Source organism: Heloderma suspectum, chromosome 4 (genome assembly GCF_057233095.1).
Source record: "Heloderma suspectum isolate Gila_16-S chromosome 4, 16-S_ref, whole genome shotgun sequence".
Classification (NCBI taxonomy): domain Eukaryota; kingdom Metazoa; phylum Chordata; class Lepidosauria; order Squamata; family Helodermatidae; genus Heloderma; species Heloderma suspectum.
Window position 1 is genome coordinate 273765447 of NC_139461.1, and position 16275 is coordinate 273781721.

Consider the following 16275-nt stretch of genomic DNA (forward strand, 5'->3'; position numbering starts at 1 on the left):
ATGCTGCACCAATATTACAATTTGGAAAGTTAATAAGCTATAAACCACATCCATAGTCCTACATCTGGATATGAATATGATCTCATTAATATAGGTGATTTCTGATCCTCTTCATAGGAAAAGCCTCTCTTTCAATAGGATGCCTTGGGTGTGGAATTCTGCTTTGGCATTCTTGACCAGTAAGGACTTCCAGTGCCTCTGTTGCAAAGTTAATGCCGAACATTTGTTTTGGCAAAGAGGCAAAGGTTCTTTTAGGATTCAGAAGCAAACACACAAGCAGATATAAGTCAAGGATTTTATTAAAGTACAGGCAAAATGATTCAGAGAAACAAAACACTGATACTGAGCAGGATAGCTTACTTCCCCATTCAGTTGCTGGGAGCTCTAGATGAAGGACAATGGAGTGCCTCCAGTCAAACAGGTGGCACGCAGCACCTCCATGGTCCAGGTCTGTGTTGAAGGTCACTGTGGGAGGTCTGGTGACTTTGTACTGGAGTTCTCCTGTTGCTACGTGCAAGTTTGAGGAGCACCCTAATTACTCACACCTGGGCTGACAGTCAGATTCTCAGGTCTCATGATGTTCATATGTTCTTTTACCGCCCAAAAGATAAAGCAAATGGACAGTGGCCAACCTAATTGATTCAAGTTTGTACACTTCCCAAGCAGACAACTGACATTGGAAAGCAAAGCCTAGAGGCTTGAGAGTTCTTAAGGGGGCCAGGTTTTTAAGGTTCTTCAGGAGATTCAGCATGCAAGGAACAACTGCGGCACACCACTCCCTTATCTCCTCGAAATAAGTGAATTTCCTCTACAACATTCGAGGGAAATGTACCCTAAAACACAATTGTGCTATCTTAAATTTCAAGTTCTTGTAACTCCCTGTGACTACAATCCTAACTACACTTAGGTGGGAGTTTGTTCTACTGAAAACAGTAGGACATTTGAATGAACAAGACTGGGCCTAGCGGCTATGATCTACTTCTCGTTATTGCTGCCCCCTGAAAACTGGGTCAGGGTGAATTAGGGGGCTGAAGTAGGCTAGAGAGTCAGATCTGTATAAATGTAGCCTCTAACATGCTAGGAATGAGATGCTATAATCTAGTTTTAAATTAACATAATTTGTCATCCAAAAACCCAACAAAAATTGCTATTGGATACTGAGCTTTAGAATAACTAGCGCAAAATATGTTTTGATTTCTCTGTGGTGACACACATACGTGTCTACATGAAGCTATTTCTTGTGAATGTCAGTGTATTACTTAAATGAATAGTCCATAAAACAGAAGCATCAAATTGGTCTGGGATTATCATATGAGAAGTCAGAACAGATTAAATGTGTGAGAGTATTTTGGTGCATATGACTCAAGACCACATTACACAATACCTACTAGACAAGAGTATACCTAATCTTACAGCAAGCTGCATGGCATCTGCAAGCCTGCCTTCTAAGCTATGGTGTCATGGAACATTCACAAACATTTAAACTCCAGATAGGGAAGGTGAAATCAATAGAATGTTAACAGAGCTTCTGTGGAGGACGAGAAGGAGTAATTTGGGCTGTTGGCAGACAGAAGCAATACATGGCAATAAGCATCTAGGATAAGAAAGGGGGCCAAACATTTTTCCAATAGTGATAGGACCAGTGAATATGGAACATACTAATATTGTGAGAGTAGGAAGGTGCCTTGGAAGTCCATCTTGGCTGAGAAGGGGGATAACTGGGCACTCACAAGGCTGAAGTGGCTCTTGCAGGGGGGCTGCTACCTAGGATGGTGAAGATAGGCTACACCCAGAACTGTGGGCAGCTCATATGGATGATCCCTTCACATCTGCTTCAATCCACAGGGGAAATGGATTACCAGCCATTAGTTATAGTTCAGGCTTGACCTTAGCGGTGCCAGGTAGATATCCTTCTGAGCACCTTGTAGAGGAGTTAGAACTATTCCTGCCCCCCACACACTGCAATGGTCTTAGCTCATGCTTTATGCCATATTCTTTTAAATAAAATTGTGGAATGTTTATTTCTATTTACTGGTGTCAGCCTCTCTTCCTTTTTCCCATGGCGACATCTGTAAAGGAAATGGAAGCAGTTTGGGCTGTTGGCAGATGCACAGTCAGGCAAAAAGCTAGCAGGGCTGGAGTGCTGAATTTCATACAGAGCAAGATCTTTGACTTCGGTTCCTAGCAAGTCATTCAAGAACCAACTTCTGATTTTCCTCTCTTTTCACAAGTAAATCCTCCTTTGGGGGATGCTCATATGTTATCTATCCTTGCTGTTGTCAAAGTATGGCTGAAAAAGTAGTTGACCCTGCTCTACTATCCCATTGCGAGGCTGATCCAACTTCTAATTGGGCTTTTTGCAGACTACAATTTTCAGATGGATGATCATACCTTCATTTAGATGGCGACTTGCAAAGCAAACGCTGCTGCACTATGTTACCTTTCATGCTTTTACATTTTGTCTTTAGACCCTTGACCCTTTCTCCCATAACTAACCTCACCAAAGACTTTATGACAAGGTTCTTAAGACACAGCAACACCAGAACAGGTTAAGGTACTTCTAACCTGCTAGAATCTTCGCGTATAGAGCTAGAGGCGTATCCATCATTTTGATATCCTATTCCTCTAGCAAGTTAATTGGTGCTGTTCTTTCTACTCAGATGTCATAGCTGCCTGTGGTTCAGCCCTGACTCGGAGAGGAGACAGGACTTTGGCTAGGGAGTCAGAGCCAAACAAATCCCAGACTGAAGAAAAGCATTGTTGCTCGGGCAGAATCACCTCCTCATCAGGAAGCTTTTTGTAGCTCTTTCTGGCTGGAGGACCTTCCAATGACTGGTGTGGATAGGTGAAGCTGGTCCAGAGCCTGAAAATTCTTCAGTGCCCTAGAAAACACTCAAAGCCATAGGGCTGATGGCTCACCATACTATACACAACTAAGATTCCTGGTTCTAGCCTCACTGAATCCTGATAGCAACAGCATAGGGAACTCACTGGCATCCAATATTCTCGCCAGTTGGTGGAGCAGCAAGTCATTGACAGTTAAACCCAAGACAAAGTTAAGTCTCTTTATTTTCATTTCTACAAGATACTTAAGTGTGACATTAAAGGATACAAAGGATTTTGTACATGTTAAAAATAAAGCCATGTCTTGCCCTTCAATTGCACCAATCTTTACACAGAGTGCTGCCCAGAGGTTGGAAGTTCCATTTCAGTCCTTCACACTAGCTGTGTTGCGAGATCCAGACAATAATGCAATTAACAGCAAACACATTTTGAACCTGGCAACAGGCTGTGCTCGAAGCAACGGAGTACTTTTAAAATATTCAGCTCTTAACTCTGACATATGGCTGATCAGCTGCCAATTAGGTTGCCCACAAGGCTTGCAGAGGCCTCCAGAGTTCCCTTCAACCAGGATAGAATTGTCCAGGTGCTGTCTTCTCAGATCTAATATCTTGTTCCATACAGCATAATGCTGTGTGTGACCTGCTCTTCATTTGTATTTTCATTCATCAGCAGGAGAAGGGACTGCAAGAAAACATCAAGTGGCTTGATTGATGGGCCAGACCTTTAGCTGGGTTCCATCAAAAGAATTTTGGATCAAAGAGCTGTAGCCTGCTGCTTTGTAACACACACACCGCTACCAGCCAGAGGAATAGCAAAGTGTGACATCTCCAGAGATGGCGTATCAGTTTTCATGGAGCCCAGAGACCCAAGTTCTTCTAAGCTCGCTTCTAGAGAAAGGGTGTTGTCTGGAGTGGTTTGTATTCCAGAGATCTCCCACATTGGTGGTGGTGGTGGCTTCTTGAAGACTGCAGAATCATTCATTTCAGAGCTCTTTAACAGCACGTTCTCAGATAGTTTAGGGAGCTTATCTTCTTTGCATGGGGTAGAAGATTTGGCATCACAGAACACATCTGCTGCAGAATTGGCTTTGTTATTATTTGTAGAACTCAAATTTGACAAATCAAAGGCACATGGCTGGATTGGAGTTTTGCAGAAAGATATACCACCATCACATGAAGCTTGCAGGTCACCCTTCACACTATCCAAAGGGGATTCAGTCACCTTTACTGCTAGAGAGCTGTCTTTTGTCACATTCTGCATGTTGCTTGTACTGTCCCATGCATCAAATCTGGGAAGGCTGTTCATTTCCAGAAAACAACTGCTACCCAGAGAGATGCTACAGCTGGAAGCACCGATCAGAAACCCCCTTTCCATTATGTCTTTTGATGACAGAGTGCTATCAGAGCTTTGAGAAGACATCTTCTAGTTTCCAAGTATAGAGACTAGTCTTCAGAATGTTAGTACCACCTGGTGATGGAGAAAAACTTGAGTTTAAAAGAAGCTTTAATAAGGATTTTTTTAAAAAAAATTCATCTTCTTAGTTGCTAGTCACCTTAAGGTATCTGCTAGATCTAGATAAAGAGTTGGATCCAGACCTGCTGTTCAGTGAATTAAGGGACTCTTTCCATTTGTGGAAGTGAGTTGGATCCAGTGGAGGATCCCACTCTTCTAACTAGATGCACCTGTGAGTGGAAGGAGGGGCAATTGTGGCCGATGTCCCTTTCACACTGTTCCAGAGGGTTTTCAACCCTCCAAAACAGATTTATGGGGGCATAAGGGACTGCAGAGAGAGTGGAAATCTGCAAAAATTGCCTCCCCTTTTCTACCCATGAGTGTCTTCTCCAGTTTGCCGAGTTCTGCTCCACACAACTCTAGCTACAACCTATCAAGTCTTTCTAGCAATGCTAACCAGTAGTACTTTAGTAGCTATGTACAGTCAGGGCCAGAAATATTGGAACAAGGATAGCTGTTTTGGCAGTTGGCCTCTGTACACCACCACATTGAAGTTGAAAGGAAACACACCCAGATGGGAGCGAAGTCAGGACTTTCAGCTGTAATTCAAGGGGTTTGACAAAAGTGGGGCACTAACCATTCAGGAAGGACAGCCAGTGGCATACACACACACCCATTGTTGGTGGCTCATAAGTAATGGAACAAACCAACATCATTTCAAACTGAAGGATCACCTTTAATACCTGGATGAAAATCCTTTGCAGTCAATGACTGCCTGAAGTCTGGAACCCATGGACATGACCAAATGCTGAGTTTCCTCCCTCGCGATGCTTTGCCAGGCCTTTACTGCAGCTGCCTTCAGCTGCTGCTTGTTTGTGGGTCTTTCTGCCTTCAGTCTTGTCTTCAGTAAGTGAAAAGCATGCTCTATTGGGTGGAGATCAGGTGACTGACTTGGCCATTGAAGAACATCCCACTTCTTTGTCTTGAGAAACTCTTGGGCAGGTTTTGCTGTATGTTTTGGATCATTATCCATCTGCAATATGAGGTGGCGTCCTATCAGTCTGGCAGCATTTGGCTGAATCTGAGCAGAAAGTATAGCCCTATACACTTCAGAATTCATCCTGCTGCTTTTATCAGTAGTCAGGTCATCAATAAACACCAGTGACCCAGTTCCATTGGCAGCCATACATGCCCATGCCATCACACTGCCTCTACCATGTTTGGCAGATGATGTGGTATGCTTTGGATCATGAGCTGTTCCTTTCCTTCTCCATACTTTTCTCTTCCCATCATTCTGGTACAAGTTAATCTTGGTTTTATTAGTCCAAAGAATCTTATTCCAGAACTGGGCAGGCCTTTTTAGGTGTTTGCTGGCAAAGGCTAATCTGGCCTCTCTGTACTTGAGCATTACCAGTGGTTTGCACCTTGTTGTGAAGCCTCTGTATTTACATTCATAAAGCCATCTCTGGACTGTAGATGTTGACAACGACATGCCTACCTCCTCAAGAGCGTTCTTGACCTGGCTAGACGTTGTGAAAGGGTTCCTCTTCACCATAAGCAGAATTCTTCAGTCATCCACTATAGTTGTCTTCTGTGCTTTTCCAGGCCTTTTGCTGTTGTTGAGCTTGCCAGTTAATTCCTTTTTTTTCAGGATGTTCCAAACTGTTGTGCTGGCCATTCCCACTGTTTTGCTATCTCTCTGATGGGTTTATTTTGTTTCCTCAGCCTAATGATGGCCTCCCTCACTCGCATGGACACCTCTTTGGACCTCATGTTGGGAGTCCCAGTGAACAGCTACCAAATGCAAATGTAACACTCAGAACCACCTCCAGGCCTTTCCTCTGCTTGATTGGTCATGGGGTACCCAGGAAACAGGCCACACCTGGCCATGCAGCTGCTTGTCAGCCATTTGTTCCATTACTTATGAGCCACCAATGATGGGTGTGTGTGTATGCCACTGGCTGTCCTTCCTGAATGGTTAGTGCCCCACTTTTGTCACACCCCTTGAATTACAGCTGAAAGTCCTGACTTCACTCCCATCTGGGTGTGTTTCCTTTCAACTTCAGTGTGGTGGTGTACAGAGGCCAACTGCCAAAACAGTTATCCTTGTTCTGATATTTCTGGTCCTGACTGTATCCTGATCCTAAGCATAGAAGTGTGCATGTATAGGACAGCAGCCACAACATGGTTAATCTAATTATTTATAACTTTTAATATAAGTTACAAGATGCAGGGCCTGATTAAGACATGCTGAGGCCCTAAGCCATGTCAAGATTCAGAGGCCCCATACCATAAAAATAAAGAGAAAAAAATTGTATTACGTTATAGCAAAAAGGGTAATAAAAGGATACCACCCAGTGTTAGGGGGTACTTGTAGTTAGACAGTGTTAGCCTTTTCTGAAGATGTGTATAAAAGCACGAATAAAGTAAGTTGATTTGAAATCCTTTAAAACTGACTCTGGTTTGTGCTTATTGCCTCCAATACTAAATGCTGTGTTGCCACACTTTCTCTGTCTGAAGCAACTCTGCTGTAAGTCACACCAGACTTTCCAACATATTTAAACCAAAGTGATTTCATTTTAGTTATCATATATCTTAGTTATCTCCAACATATTTAGAGGCCCCTCATACTAAGAGGCCTTAAGCCATGACTTACTTGGCTTGTTCCTAAATCCGGTACTGACAAGGGGACAGTTCTCTGCCCCCAAAAGCTTACAGTCTAAAATTCAAGATATAGGAGAGACAGGGGAATATGCATTTATTTCAGTTACATGTACTTTGGTTTACTTACAGTTGGCTATGGTGTCCAAGACTTTGTATTCTCTCAATTTTGAATAAGAAAAATCATGTTTGTTCCAATACCTACCTGAAATCCCTTTCTCTGGGAAAAAAATAGAAGAACCCAGCAGTGACACCACCCCCATATGCATTCAGATATGGGAAATTATTGCTCCAGAGTGCAGCATGGCTCTTCTGGCTCGATTCCAGGATATGGCACAGATACCACCACAAGATGGCCCATCATTACAAAGGCAATGCATAGCCTCCCCGTGGTAGCACTGATCTGATGCATACATAGTGTATGCCTTCGGTTAAGGTGCAGCCCCCGACTGTCTACGCTACTGCACCCTTGCTGGCAGTCACTAGCAAGCTGGAGTAAAAACTTACTAGCAGCCATTATACTTCATACTTAGAATGCTCAACAGATACATTGCAAGTGCAGACGGCTTCCCAGCCTTACCACTCTGCAGTGGTGACTTGGAGTTTTGCATTAATTTGGGGCCACTATAGAGCAGAGCTATGTTACTTCTGGGCCACTGACACATATGTGCTGTTTTGCAACTCCCAAGGGATAGGCACCCAGCTGTTGTGAGTTTCTGGACTCAATTGCTACATTGCATTTTTTTTTTTTCTGCAGGAGCATGCATCCCTCAAACAGTACTTCAGGCTGAGCAAGTATCTTAGTGATGGAATCCAGTAAATACAAACAGACAAGTAAGGCAGTACAAAGTGCAAGAGTTCCTTTGATTTTATAGTGAAGAGAACAGATCGCTAAGAGGATATGGAATATCTCATCTCCAAGAGAACCAACAATGCATCTAGAAACTTTCTTCTTCTTCTGTAGCAGCTCATTTTGGCTAGAAAAATAAGTTATTGCTCTCTAGAAGAACCATAAGAACCACTACAAGCTTCTCTTACTCTTTTTACAAAGCCCAGAAAATTAACAGCAGGGTAAAGACAATTTTTAAAAAAATTAAGAGCCAGAGCTCTTAACTGAGGTGCATGTGGTTTGCTCTCTTCTGACAAAGAGAAGCAGTTTTTCCTTGAAGCGGGATCATACCCCAAGCAATAGAATCATGGAAGCATAAAGAGTTGGAAGAAGCCATTTAGATCTTTGGGCCCAATCCCCTGCTCAGGAATCCAGCTTTAAGCATCCCTGATTGATGGCTGGCCAGTCTCTGCTTCAGTACCTCCAGTGACAGAGAGCCTACCACCACCCTAGGCAGTTGGTTCCAAATCCAGCTCAAGCTAGCACAGTTTTACCACCAATATTCCAGAGTCAAGGAAAACAATCCAGCTGATTACTAGGATACTGAATTCCTGTTACTTAGGCCCGAAGTGGTATTTTCCTGATATAACATCAACATACTGATATTTTTTACAAACTTTTAAACAAGAACCAATAGAAAAGACTACATATCTTTAATACTGTTCTAGGTATAACTCACTTTTTCTTTCCCTCTACAAGACCACACTTCTTAAATACCATCCTTCCTGCTTGATGACGCCTATAAATCCTTTTCATAGATTGTTGTGGCACACTTCCTTAATTTTTCAATTAAGCCTGATTGCAAGGATGTACTGAAGGCACCACTTAAAGCTGTTTATGGGGGGAAATGACCCATCAACTGTATAAAAAAAACTTTTGCACATATCTTTCTTTAAATATGCAACCAGGATCTTTGAACCAGAAGGGCTAAAAGTGATAATTCTGTACATGAAGTGTCTGATGTCACCATTATTAATCTTAGGAGTTAAAGTATGCAATATTTTTGATTTACTTTTGTTTGTTAAACTCTGTAATTTTTAGTAATAATTAGTACAAATAGAGCATTGAAGCTAGTAGCCTTTAAAACCAAGATCAAAGTAGCATCAATAAAGAAACAATGTTGATGGTTTTTGCTGCTATCTCATATACGTCCTTAAGCATCTTTTCCAGCTAAATCAGTGGGTCCTGTGTGGCCCCCTTTAAATGCTTTGACTCTAGTTCTGTGTCTTTACCAGCTATATGGTAGGCAATAATACAGCAGGTGCAGTTTTTCATGGCATAGCGATGGAATGAATGCTGTGCCTATTCTATGCCGTGCAGCAAAGCAGGCCTTAACTAAAGTTGCCTAAAATAAATAATTTAAAGCAGCAATCTTTGTGACTTGGGTTCAGACTCAGGAAAGGAATGTTTGGTAGGGATGTAAGAAGTGAGCTATCTAACTATGGCACCTGTTACAGGGTCACTGTTGAAGTCCATGGATCAATCTATTTGATGTGTTTGTTGGGTTCTTCCACCTCAGCACCACTGGAAACTGCACACTAGTTTCCTGCTCTTAGTTCAGTGTTATGGAGACCAATCCTATGAATATTTGTTCACAAGCACATCCCACTGAGTTCAATGCCTGAGGCTATAATCCCAGGCAAACGGAGACGCAGTGCAATCCTAAACTATGTAAATCCCCTAGTTTAGGATTGCAGCCTAAAATAACATTGAACTCAGCTGGACTTAAGTAGATTACTGCTGTGCTGTTATGTGAGTTTATAAAGCCCCGCAGTGCCATCTAATGGTATTGACTATGTATGCCAAATCTTGATAAAATGGTGAAATCCCTACTGCCTGTGTTGTGCTGACTTTCCTATGAGACCTGTTTTAAACAGAATCTTTTAACTGGGTGTATTAGTTGCTGGAAGGAATATATCAAATTTGTACCCAGTACCAGAACACATTCTCCAGATGGAGCCAGTGAAATAGAACACTTCCTGCTTTAACAACTTTACAAGTATCTGAGTGCTGAAGTGTTGAAATTACAGTAGTTAGGGATTAGATTTGCATGGCAGACTGAAAAAGTATATAATTTAAAGTCTATAGTAAAAAAAGGGGCAGTTTCTCCACTGACATGTAACTGAACACTCTTGAGGTTTTGTTGGTCTGGATGCAAACTTTGTTTTACCTGACTATTAAAACAATCAGTATTTTTTTTAAGTGTGGTATCTGGGCCATAAGGAAAGGTTCACTTTGAAGACTTTTAACATTTTTAATATGATAAGCCAGCCACCAGACCTGATGGGTTCCAGGGAGATACCTATGTTAGTCTGTTGCAGCAAAAAATGATCAAGGGTCCTGTGGCACTTTAAAGAGCAAGATCTTGTGGCACCTTTAAAAGGTAAAAGGTAAAGGTGTCCCCAACCAGTCGTGTCCGACTCTAGGGTGCGGTGCTCATCCCCGTTTCTAAGCCGAAGAGCCAGCGCTGTCCGAAGACGCTTCCGTGGTCATGTGGCCGGCATGACTGAACACCGAGGTGCACGGAGCGCTGTTACCTTTCCCGCCGAGGCGGTACCTATTTATCTACTTGCAATTTCTTGCTTTTGAACTGCTAGGTTGGCAGGAGCTGGGACTGAAGACGGGAGCTCACTCCGTCACGCGGCACTCGGGTCTCGAACTGCTGTCCTGCTGACCTTCCGGTCTGCAATTCAGCGTCTTAACCACTAAGCCACCGCGGCCCACTTGGCACCTTTACATATGTTAATCAACTAACCACTGCAATAATGCCTGTGTTATCACGCTGCAACGGTTTTTGTGAATGGCAACTGTTAAGGCAATAATCACAGTCTGTACTTTTTGCATTTCAATTCCCTCTGACATCAAAGTTTACATCTCTCTCTTTCTCCCCGGCCCCCATGTATAGACAAATCTGCCAATTTGAGGGTTAATACTTCATACATTTGATGAAGTGGACACTGTCCACAAAGATTTGTGCCGGAATAAATTTGTTAGTCTTTAAGCTTCCACAAGACTTTGTTTTTGCTGCAACAGACTAACATAGCTACTACTCTGAGGGCATCTCTGTTGTTTTGTTGTTGTTCAGTCGTGTCCGACTCTTCGTGACCCCATGGGCCATAGCACGCCAGGCCTTCCTGTCCTGCGCTCTCTCCCGAGCGTGCTCAAGTCCATATTCATTGCATCGGTGATGCTATCTAGCCATCTCATCCTCTGCCGTCCCCTTCTCCTTTTGCCTTCAGTCTTTCCCAGCATCAGGGTCTTTTCCAGGGAGCATCTCTACACCACCCTAAAAGCCTGCATTTAAAACAGGGCCTTCTGCTTCCGTTTTAAATGCAGGATCACAACTTACTCCCTTTACATGCACTTTCTCCCCCCCTCCCATATCTGAGTCTTCCAGTGATGGTGCTCCTCTTCTTGCTGCTTTTCCTCTTTTCATGGAGGAAACTGAAGCGGAACACAACCCTCATGTAAAGAGCCCGCAAACTTCCATGAAGGAACAATCCCAATCGCAGGATAAAAGCTCGACGTGACGAAGGCCTGGAAATATACTGTGGTGTAAGCTTTCATGGGCTTTGGCCCACCTGAGCTGGTGCACGACGTGGTGGCTCCACAGGCAGAGAGGATTAAAAAACAAAACCAAAGTGGGATCAAAAGGCCAGGAAAATACCAGAGGTACCCTTGGGTGCGTCCCATTACTATGCAGAGGGCAAATGAATACAAGATTCAATCAGATTAGATGTAACCAATGCCCAACTGATGGCTAGTTAGAAATCCACTTTTCTTTCCAGATAAAAGTGGCTGATTACCTTATCAACACACTATGATAAGCTATTCCCTCAGGAGTAGGACAGGGATGCAGAACCTCTTTCAGCCTGAGGGCCAAATCCCATTTTGGAGAAGCTTTCAGGGGCTGCATTCCAGTGGTGGAGGGAGCTGAAAGCAAAAGGGCCTGTTCCAAAAACAATAGGGTGAGGGCCAGAAATATCAAAAATACCAGCATATTGTAGCTGAAAGCTCTTCCTGCCAATAACTGAGCCTTAGGAGAGGCATTTCAACCTTTTAGAATGGGGAAAAATGCACAAAAGCTGGGAAACCAGCAAACTGTGCTCGGGGGAAAAGATGTGGACATCTGGGGATGCCCCAGAGGGCTGGATTGGGTCCCAGTCCTGAGGTTCTGCACTCCTGCCATAGGAGCTGCTTCCATATGTTTGGCTCACATGCCATTCCAGTTTCCACTAGTTAGTCCAGTAGACTAACATGGGTAGCCATGTGAGTCTATTTCAGCAAAAATGACCAAGAGTCTTTAAAAACAGCCTTAAAGACTAACAGATTTATTCTGGAACTGCTGTTCCTGTAACGCCTCTTAGGAGGAACCCTGTGCGTTAGGCAACTGCCATGGCTCCTTCCATGTGACTCTGGCAAGGAAAGACGCCATCTCAGTAACATGACCCATGCTAAAGCAAGGCTCTTTGGTCCAAGCCAGCACAAAATGTCAGGCCCATATCTTTTAAGAAATAATCTAATGTGAATGAAAACTTTGGTATTGTTTTTAGTAACTGCAGGAGCAAGTAATCCACTTGTACATTTACTGCAGTGAAGAAGTCATGTCCGTTAATTTTTGTACACATTCACAATACCATTGTTTTCCTTACTACCAGCTAACTGCATTCATTACACACATAATTGCTGTTACTGGGTTGTATCCAGTGTTAGTTTAACTTAGATCCCATTCATTTCAATGAGTTTACTCCAAATAGGACTAACACTGGATACAGGCCCTTGATGTACTGGGGAGCAAGGAAGAGGGAAAGGGTATATGTACTGATATTGAATGGAGCAGCAGTAATTTGCCTGTCATATTTTAACAACACAAAGGGCAAGCTGGCAGTCTAATACCATGATCACTGTGTTCACATAATTGAACAGTATTGCAAATAATGAAAGAAGTACCCACTGCCACATTTTAGCACAGCTATTTCTCTCTGGATGTATGGCTGCCTGACAAGTGTGTTATCTCTTAGGGTTGGCCACCTTTTTTCCCCTGGCAGGGCTTCTCAGCTTTTTAAAACCTCCGTGACAGGCAGGAAGTCAAATGGTGACGCTTTCCCAGCATGACGGTATACAAAGATGGGCGGACGGAGGGCATCATTTCTTGGATTTCTGCTTGTTATACAGCAGGGGAAAGCATAGGAGTCCTGCTAAAACAAAAGACCCTAGTATCACGGAAAAAAATCTTGATAGTATGAGAGAGACGGTACGGTGTAATGGTTAGACTGTTGGATTTCAGAGTTGGGAGTCGCAGATCCAAATCCCTAACCAACCTTGAAGCTCGCTGGGCGACCCTGGCACAGTCACTTTCTCTCAGGCTCACCTACCTCACAGGATTAAATGGTGGTAGGGGAGACGGGACACCATGCAACCCTCCGAGGCAGAGCGGGATAAAAACATAATAAACCGTAAAACGTTATGGCCCTAAACCCCTTGGTCTTTAATGCTTGGTAACGACGTTGCATTTATCAGCAATGTTAAGCGAGTTCTCCAAATGAAAGAAAAGTATGATCGTGGCTACATACTCATTGAAAAGAACAAAAAAGAGGTGAGGCTTTACAAAAAAAAAAAAAAGAGGTGGGGCAAATACGCTCTTTTGGAGGAAGGTAGTTAATATTTTTAGGTCGCAATCCTGCGCATGTTTAGACAGAGAACAGGCCTACAACTCCCGGCAATGCTGGGAGTTGTAGGCCTTTTCTCTGTCTAAACATGCACAGGATTGCGCCTTTAAAGTATTATCCCCCCGCCCCCAAATAAGGGGAAACTAACTGTACCCATCCGAAGTCATTAATTTTACACGTATGTATTTTTGCATGGACGGCCGTGTCGCTTCCCGTTTTCCCAGACTTAGAGCGCTTCGTTTTGTTTCCTGCGTTTGGGTTCTAATAAATAAGCGTAAATGCAACTTCGCAACTCGCCCGCGCGCGCCACTTTCCTCCCTCCCCCGCCCCTCCCGAGAATACTGCGCTTATCGTCACCCTCGCGTAGGCAACGTCATGACGCCGGAAAAGGTGGCTGGCTGGGGTGGAGTTGGCGCGAGATAGAAAAGTGCCTTTCGGTGTCCCGGGCGGGCGCGAGCCAGTGAGCGGGGCTGCAGCTGTGCGAACTCGGCTGCGCGCGCTCTTCATGGGGGTCTTTTAGCATCTGGCTCCCCTGCAGCGCCGGGGGCTGCTGCTGCAGCTGCAACGGCAAGGTCTAGCAGCCTCTCCGTTCTCCTAGAGGGTTATTTTGTTCTTCTGGCTATTTTTCTTTTTTAAAAAGTCAGGACAGGGCAGGATGTCCCGCAGGGTTCGCTGGTGAGTTTCATTGCAGGCATTTGGGCCAAGCGTTGCCCTCCGTTGTGGAGGGAGCGTTTTAGGACGGATTAGGATATTGGGGATATATTCCGCCGTTTTCGAAATCGGCGCCCCGAGGGATCAGCACCGCCTCCGATTCGGTGTCCCATCCCCCAAATTCCGTCGGTGATTAACTTTGCTGGGGCAAACTGGCGTTATGATCGGAAAGGGGGAATCTCTTTACGGTGCTGAACATGGCCCGCGTGAAATGTTAGGGCGGGGAGAGGAACCTAGTCTATTTTGCGCCAAGCAGGGAGGGAGGAAGAAAGGAAGCGCTTTGCCTCCTTTTTTCCTTAGTGATCGATTTATTATTGCATGAATCGGATATTTCTGCAAAGAAGGGAAGCTCGATTAGGAATCTGCATTTGTGGGGCAGATTCCCCACAAATGCAGATCCCGGTTGGGACTGGGATCATTTTTATATTATATCTCTTCCCCCCCCCCCCCCAATCTTGCTGAATGCCTTTTGGTGCCACAGACAAACGCCCGAATAGAATGGTGCAGATTATATTGCTGAATTGGGGCAGGCAGGTTCTGGCTTCAGGGTGGGGTGTGTGTAGGGTGGGGGGAGCTGTTTAAAAGCAGGAGGTATCTCTGTTAAGGGACTGCTAGGAATGCTGTGTCCATCCAGACTGTAATGGTGTGTTAAAGACTGTATAGACTGCCTGAAGCTAAGCCTCCTTCCTGCCTAAATGCTGTACAGGGATCTGTTTGAAACCCGCAGTGAATAAAATATTCATGGGATCCATTCATATTCTAACCCGGTGAGGGATCTGGATAAGGTGCCCAAGCTCCCATTCCCAGCTGGTGAGGCTTGTATAAGAATGTTATTTATTTACCGGGGCTTATATCCTACCCTGTTCCAAGGACTTTGGGCAGGTCCTTTGTTAATTGTTTGCCCTATCCCTGGCCACTAAAAGCCAGTTGGATTTAAAAAATGTCTTGTATGGGAAGATGCGCAGCCATGGACTTTGATGAGTCTCCAAGGGGAGAGAATTTCCAAGCTGAGGGCAGCTGCTGGACTTGCAAATGGGATGGTGGTTTTTAAAACTGCACCATGGAGATATTTGTGGTGCCTTCTCCCACCACTGCCTGTTCTTACACCTACTTTCCATCTAAAGCTGAAATCCTGAGCGCACTTACACCTAGTAAGTACTACTGAGTGGGGTGGTTCACACAACATGCTAACCCGCACTCAGTGGTTGAGTGTGGGCTGTTGAACTGTGGGTGGTTTGTTGACTCATGGGTTAGCATGTTGTCTGAGCCTAGGACACTTTCCGCAGGATGGCTTGCTAAGCACCCTGAACAACCCAACAACAAACCATGGGCTGTTAAGGTGGCTTGTTCTAGAAAAATAAGCTACAGTGCACAGTTAACAAGCCATCTTACAGGAAATATCCTGGGTTCACACAACATGCTAACCCATGATACAACAAACAACCACAGTTCGACAACAAACAACCACAGTTCGACAACAACCCACACTCAACCACTGAGTGTGGGTTAGTGTGTTGTGAGAACCCAGTCAATGTTTTATTTATGAGTGCACATGCTTAGGATCACATAGTAGCACAGATACATATTCAAGATCACTTAGGGCACAATCCTATGCCTGTTTAGAGAGAAAAAACTACAATTCCCAGCATTCCCCAGCCAGCAATGCTCTGGGGGATGCTGGGAGTTGTAGGACATTTCTCTGTCTAAACGTGCGTAGGATTGCGCTCTTAGCCTGGCTTAGTTAACCCCCAGTGTACTTCAGCTATCCTTGTAAATTTATAGTCAAGGATGTTAAAGTGTTTCTCATACAGATATAATCTCCCCCCCCCCCCCCCCGGTCTTTCAGTGCATTCTGATGTATGTACTGTAGTTTGTAATCTGTTAGTTAGTGATTACAGGATGGGGTGGTGGTAGCTGAAAATTTGACCAAACTGTTTCTGCAAAATAAGATAGAATGATCTGGAATTCTGAACCAATTCATACGGTACTACTTGGCAATACCAGGATAACATATTTTTTCTCTCTTGCTTTAAATCTCGTTTGTAATAG

At 44.0% G+C, this 16275-nt stretch overlaps 2 protein-coding genes across 3 annotated transcripts in view; one reads left to right on the forward strand and one right to left on the reverse strand.

Annotated features, from left to right (window-relative positions):
* Positions 1-3597: 3597 nt before the first annotated feature.
* On the reverse strand, positions 3598-4263 carry LOC146348731 (uncharacterized). The gene has a single exon (XM_084853924.1). The coding sequence runs from the start codon at positions 4261-4263 to the stop codon at positions 3598-3600; it is 666 nt and encodes a 221-aa protein (XP_084710050.1).
* A 9635-nt stretch (positions 4264-13898) lies between these two features.
* MYBL2 (MYB proto-oncogene like 2) overlaps positions 13899-16275 on the forward strand; it is a 35328-nt gene continuing 32951 nt past the window's right edge. The window contains exon 1 of one of the 2 annotated variants that reach the window (XM_084853925.1): positions 13899-14190. In XM_084853925.1, the coding sequence (XP_084710051.1) occupies positions 14171-14190 (20 nt within the window). In that variant the 5' untranslated portion in view covers positions 13899-14170. The remainder of the gene's footprint in view (positions 14191-16275) is intronic. The other variant, XM_084853926.1, reaches the window with a different exon arrangement.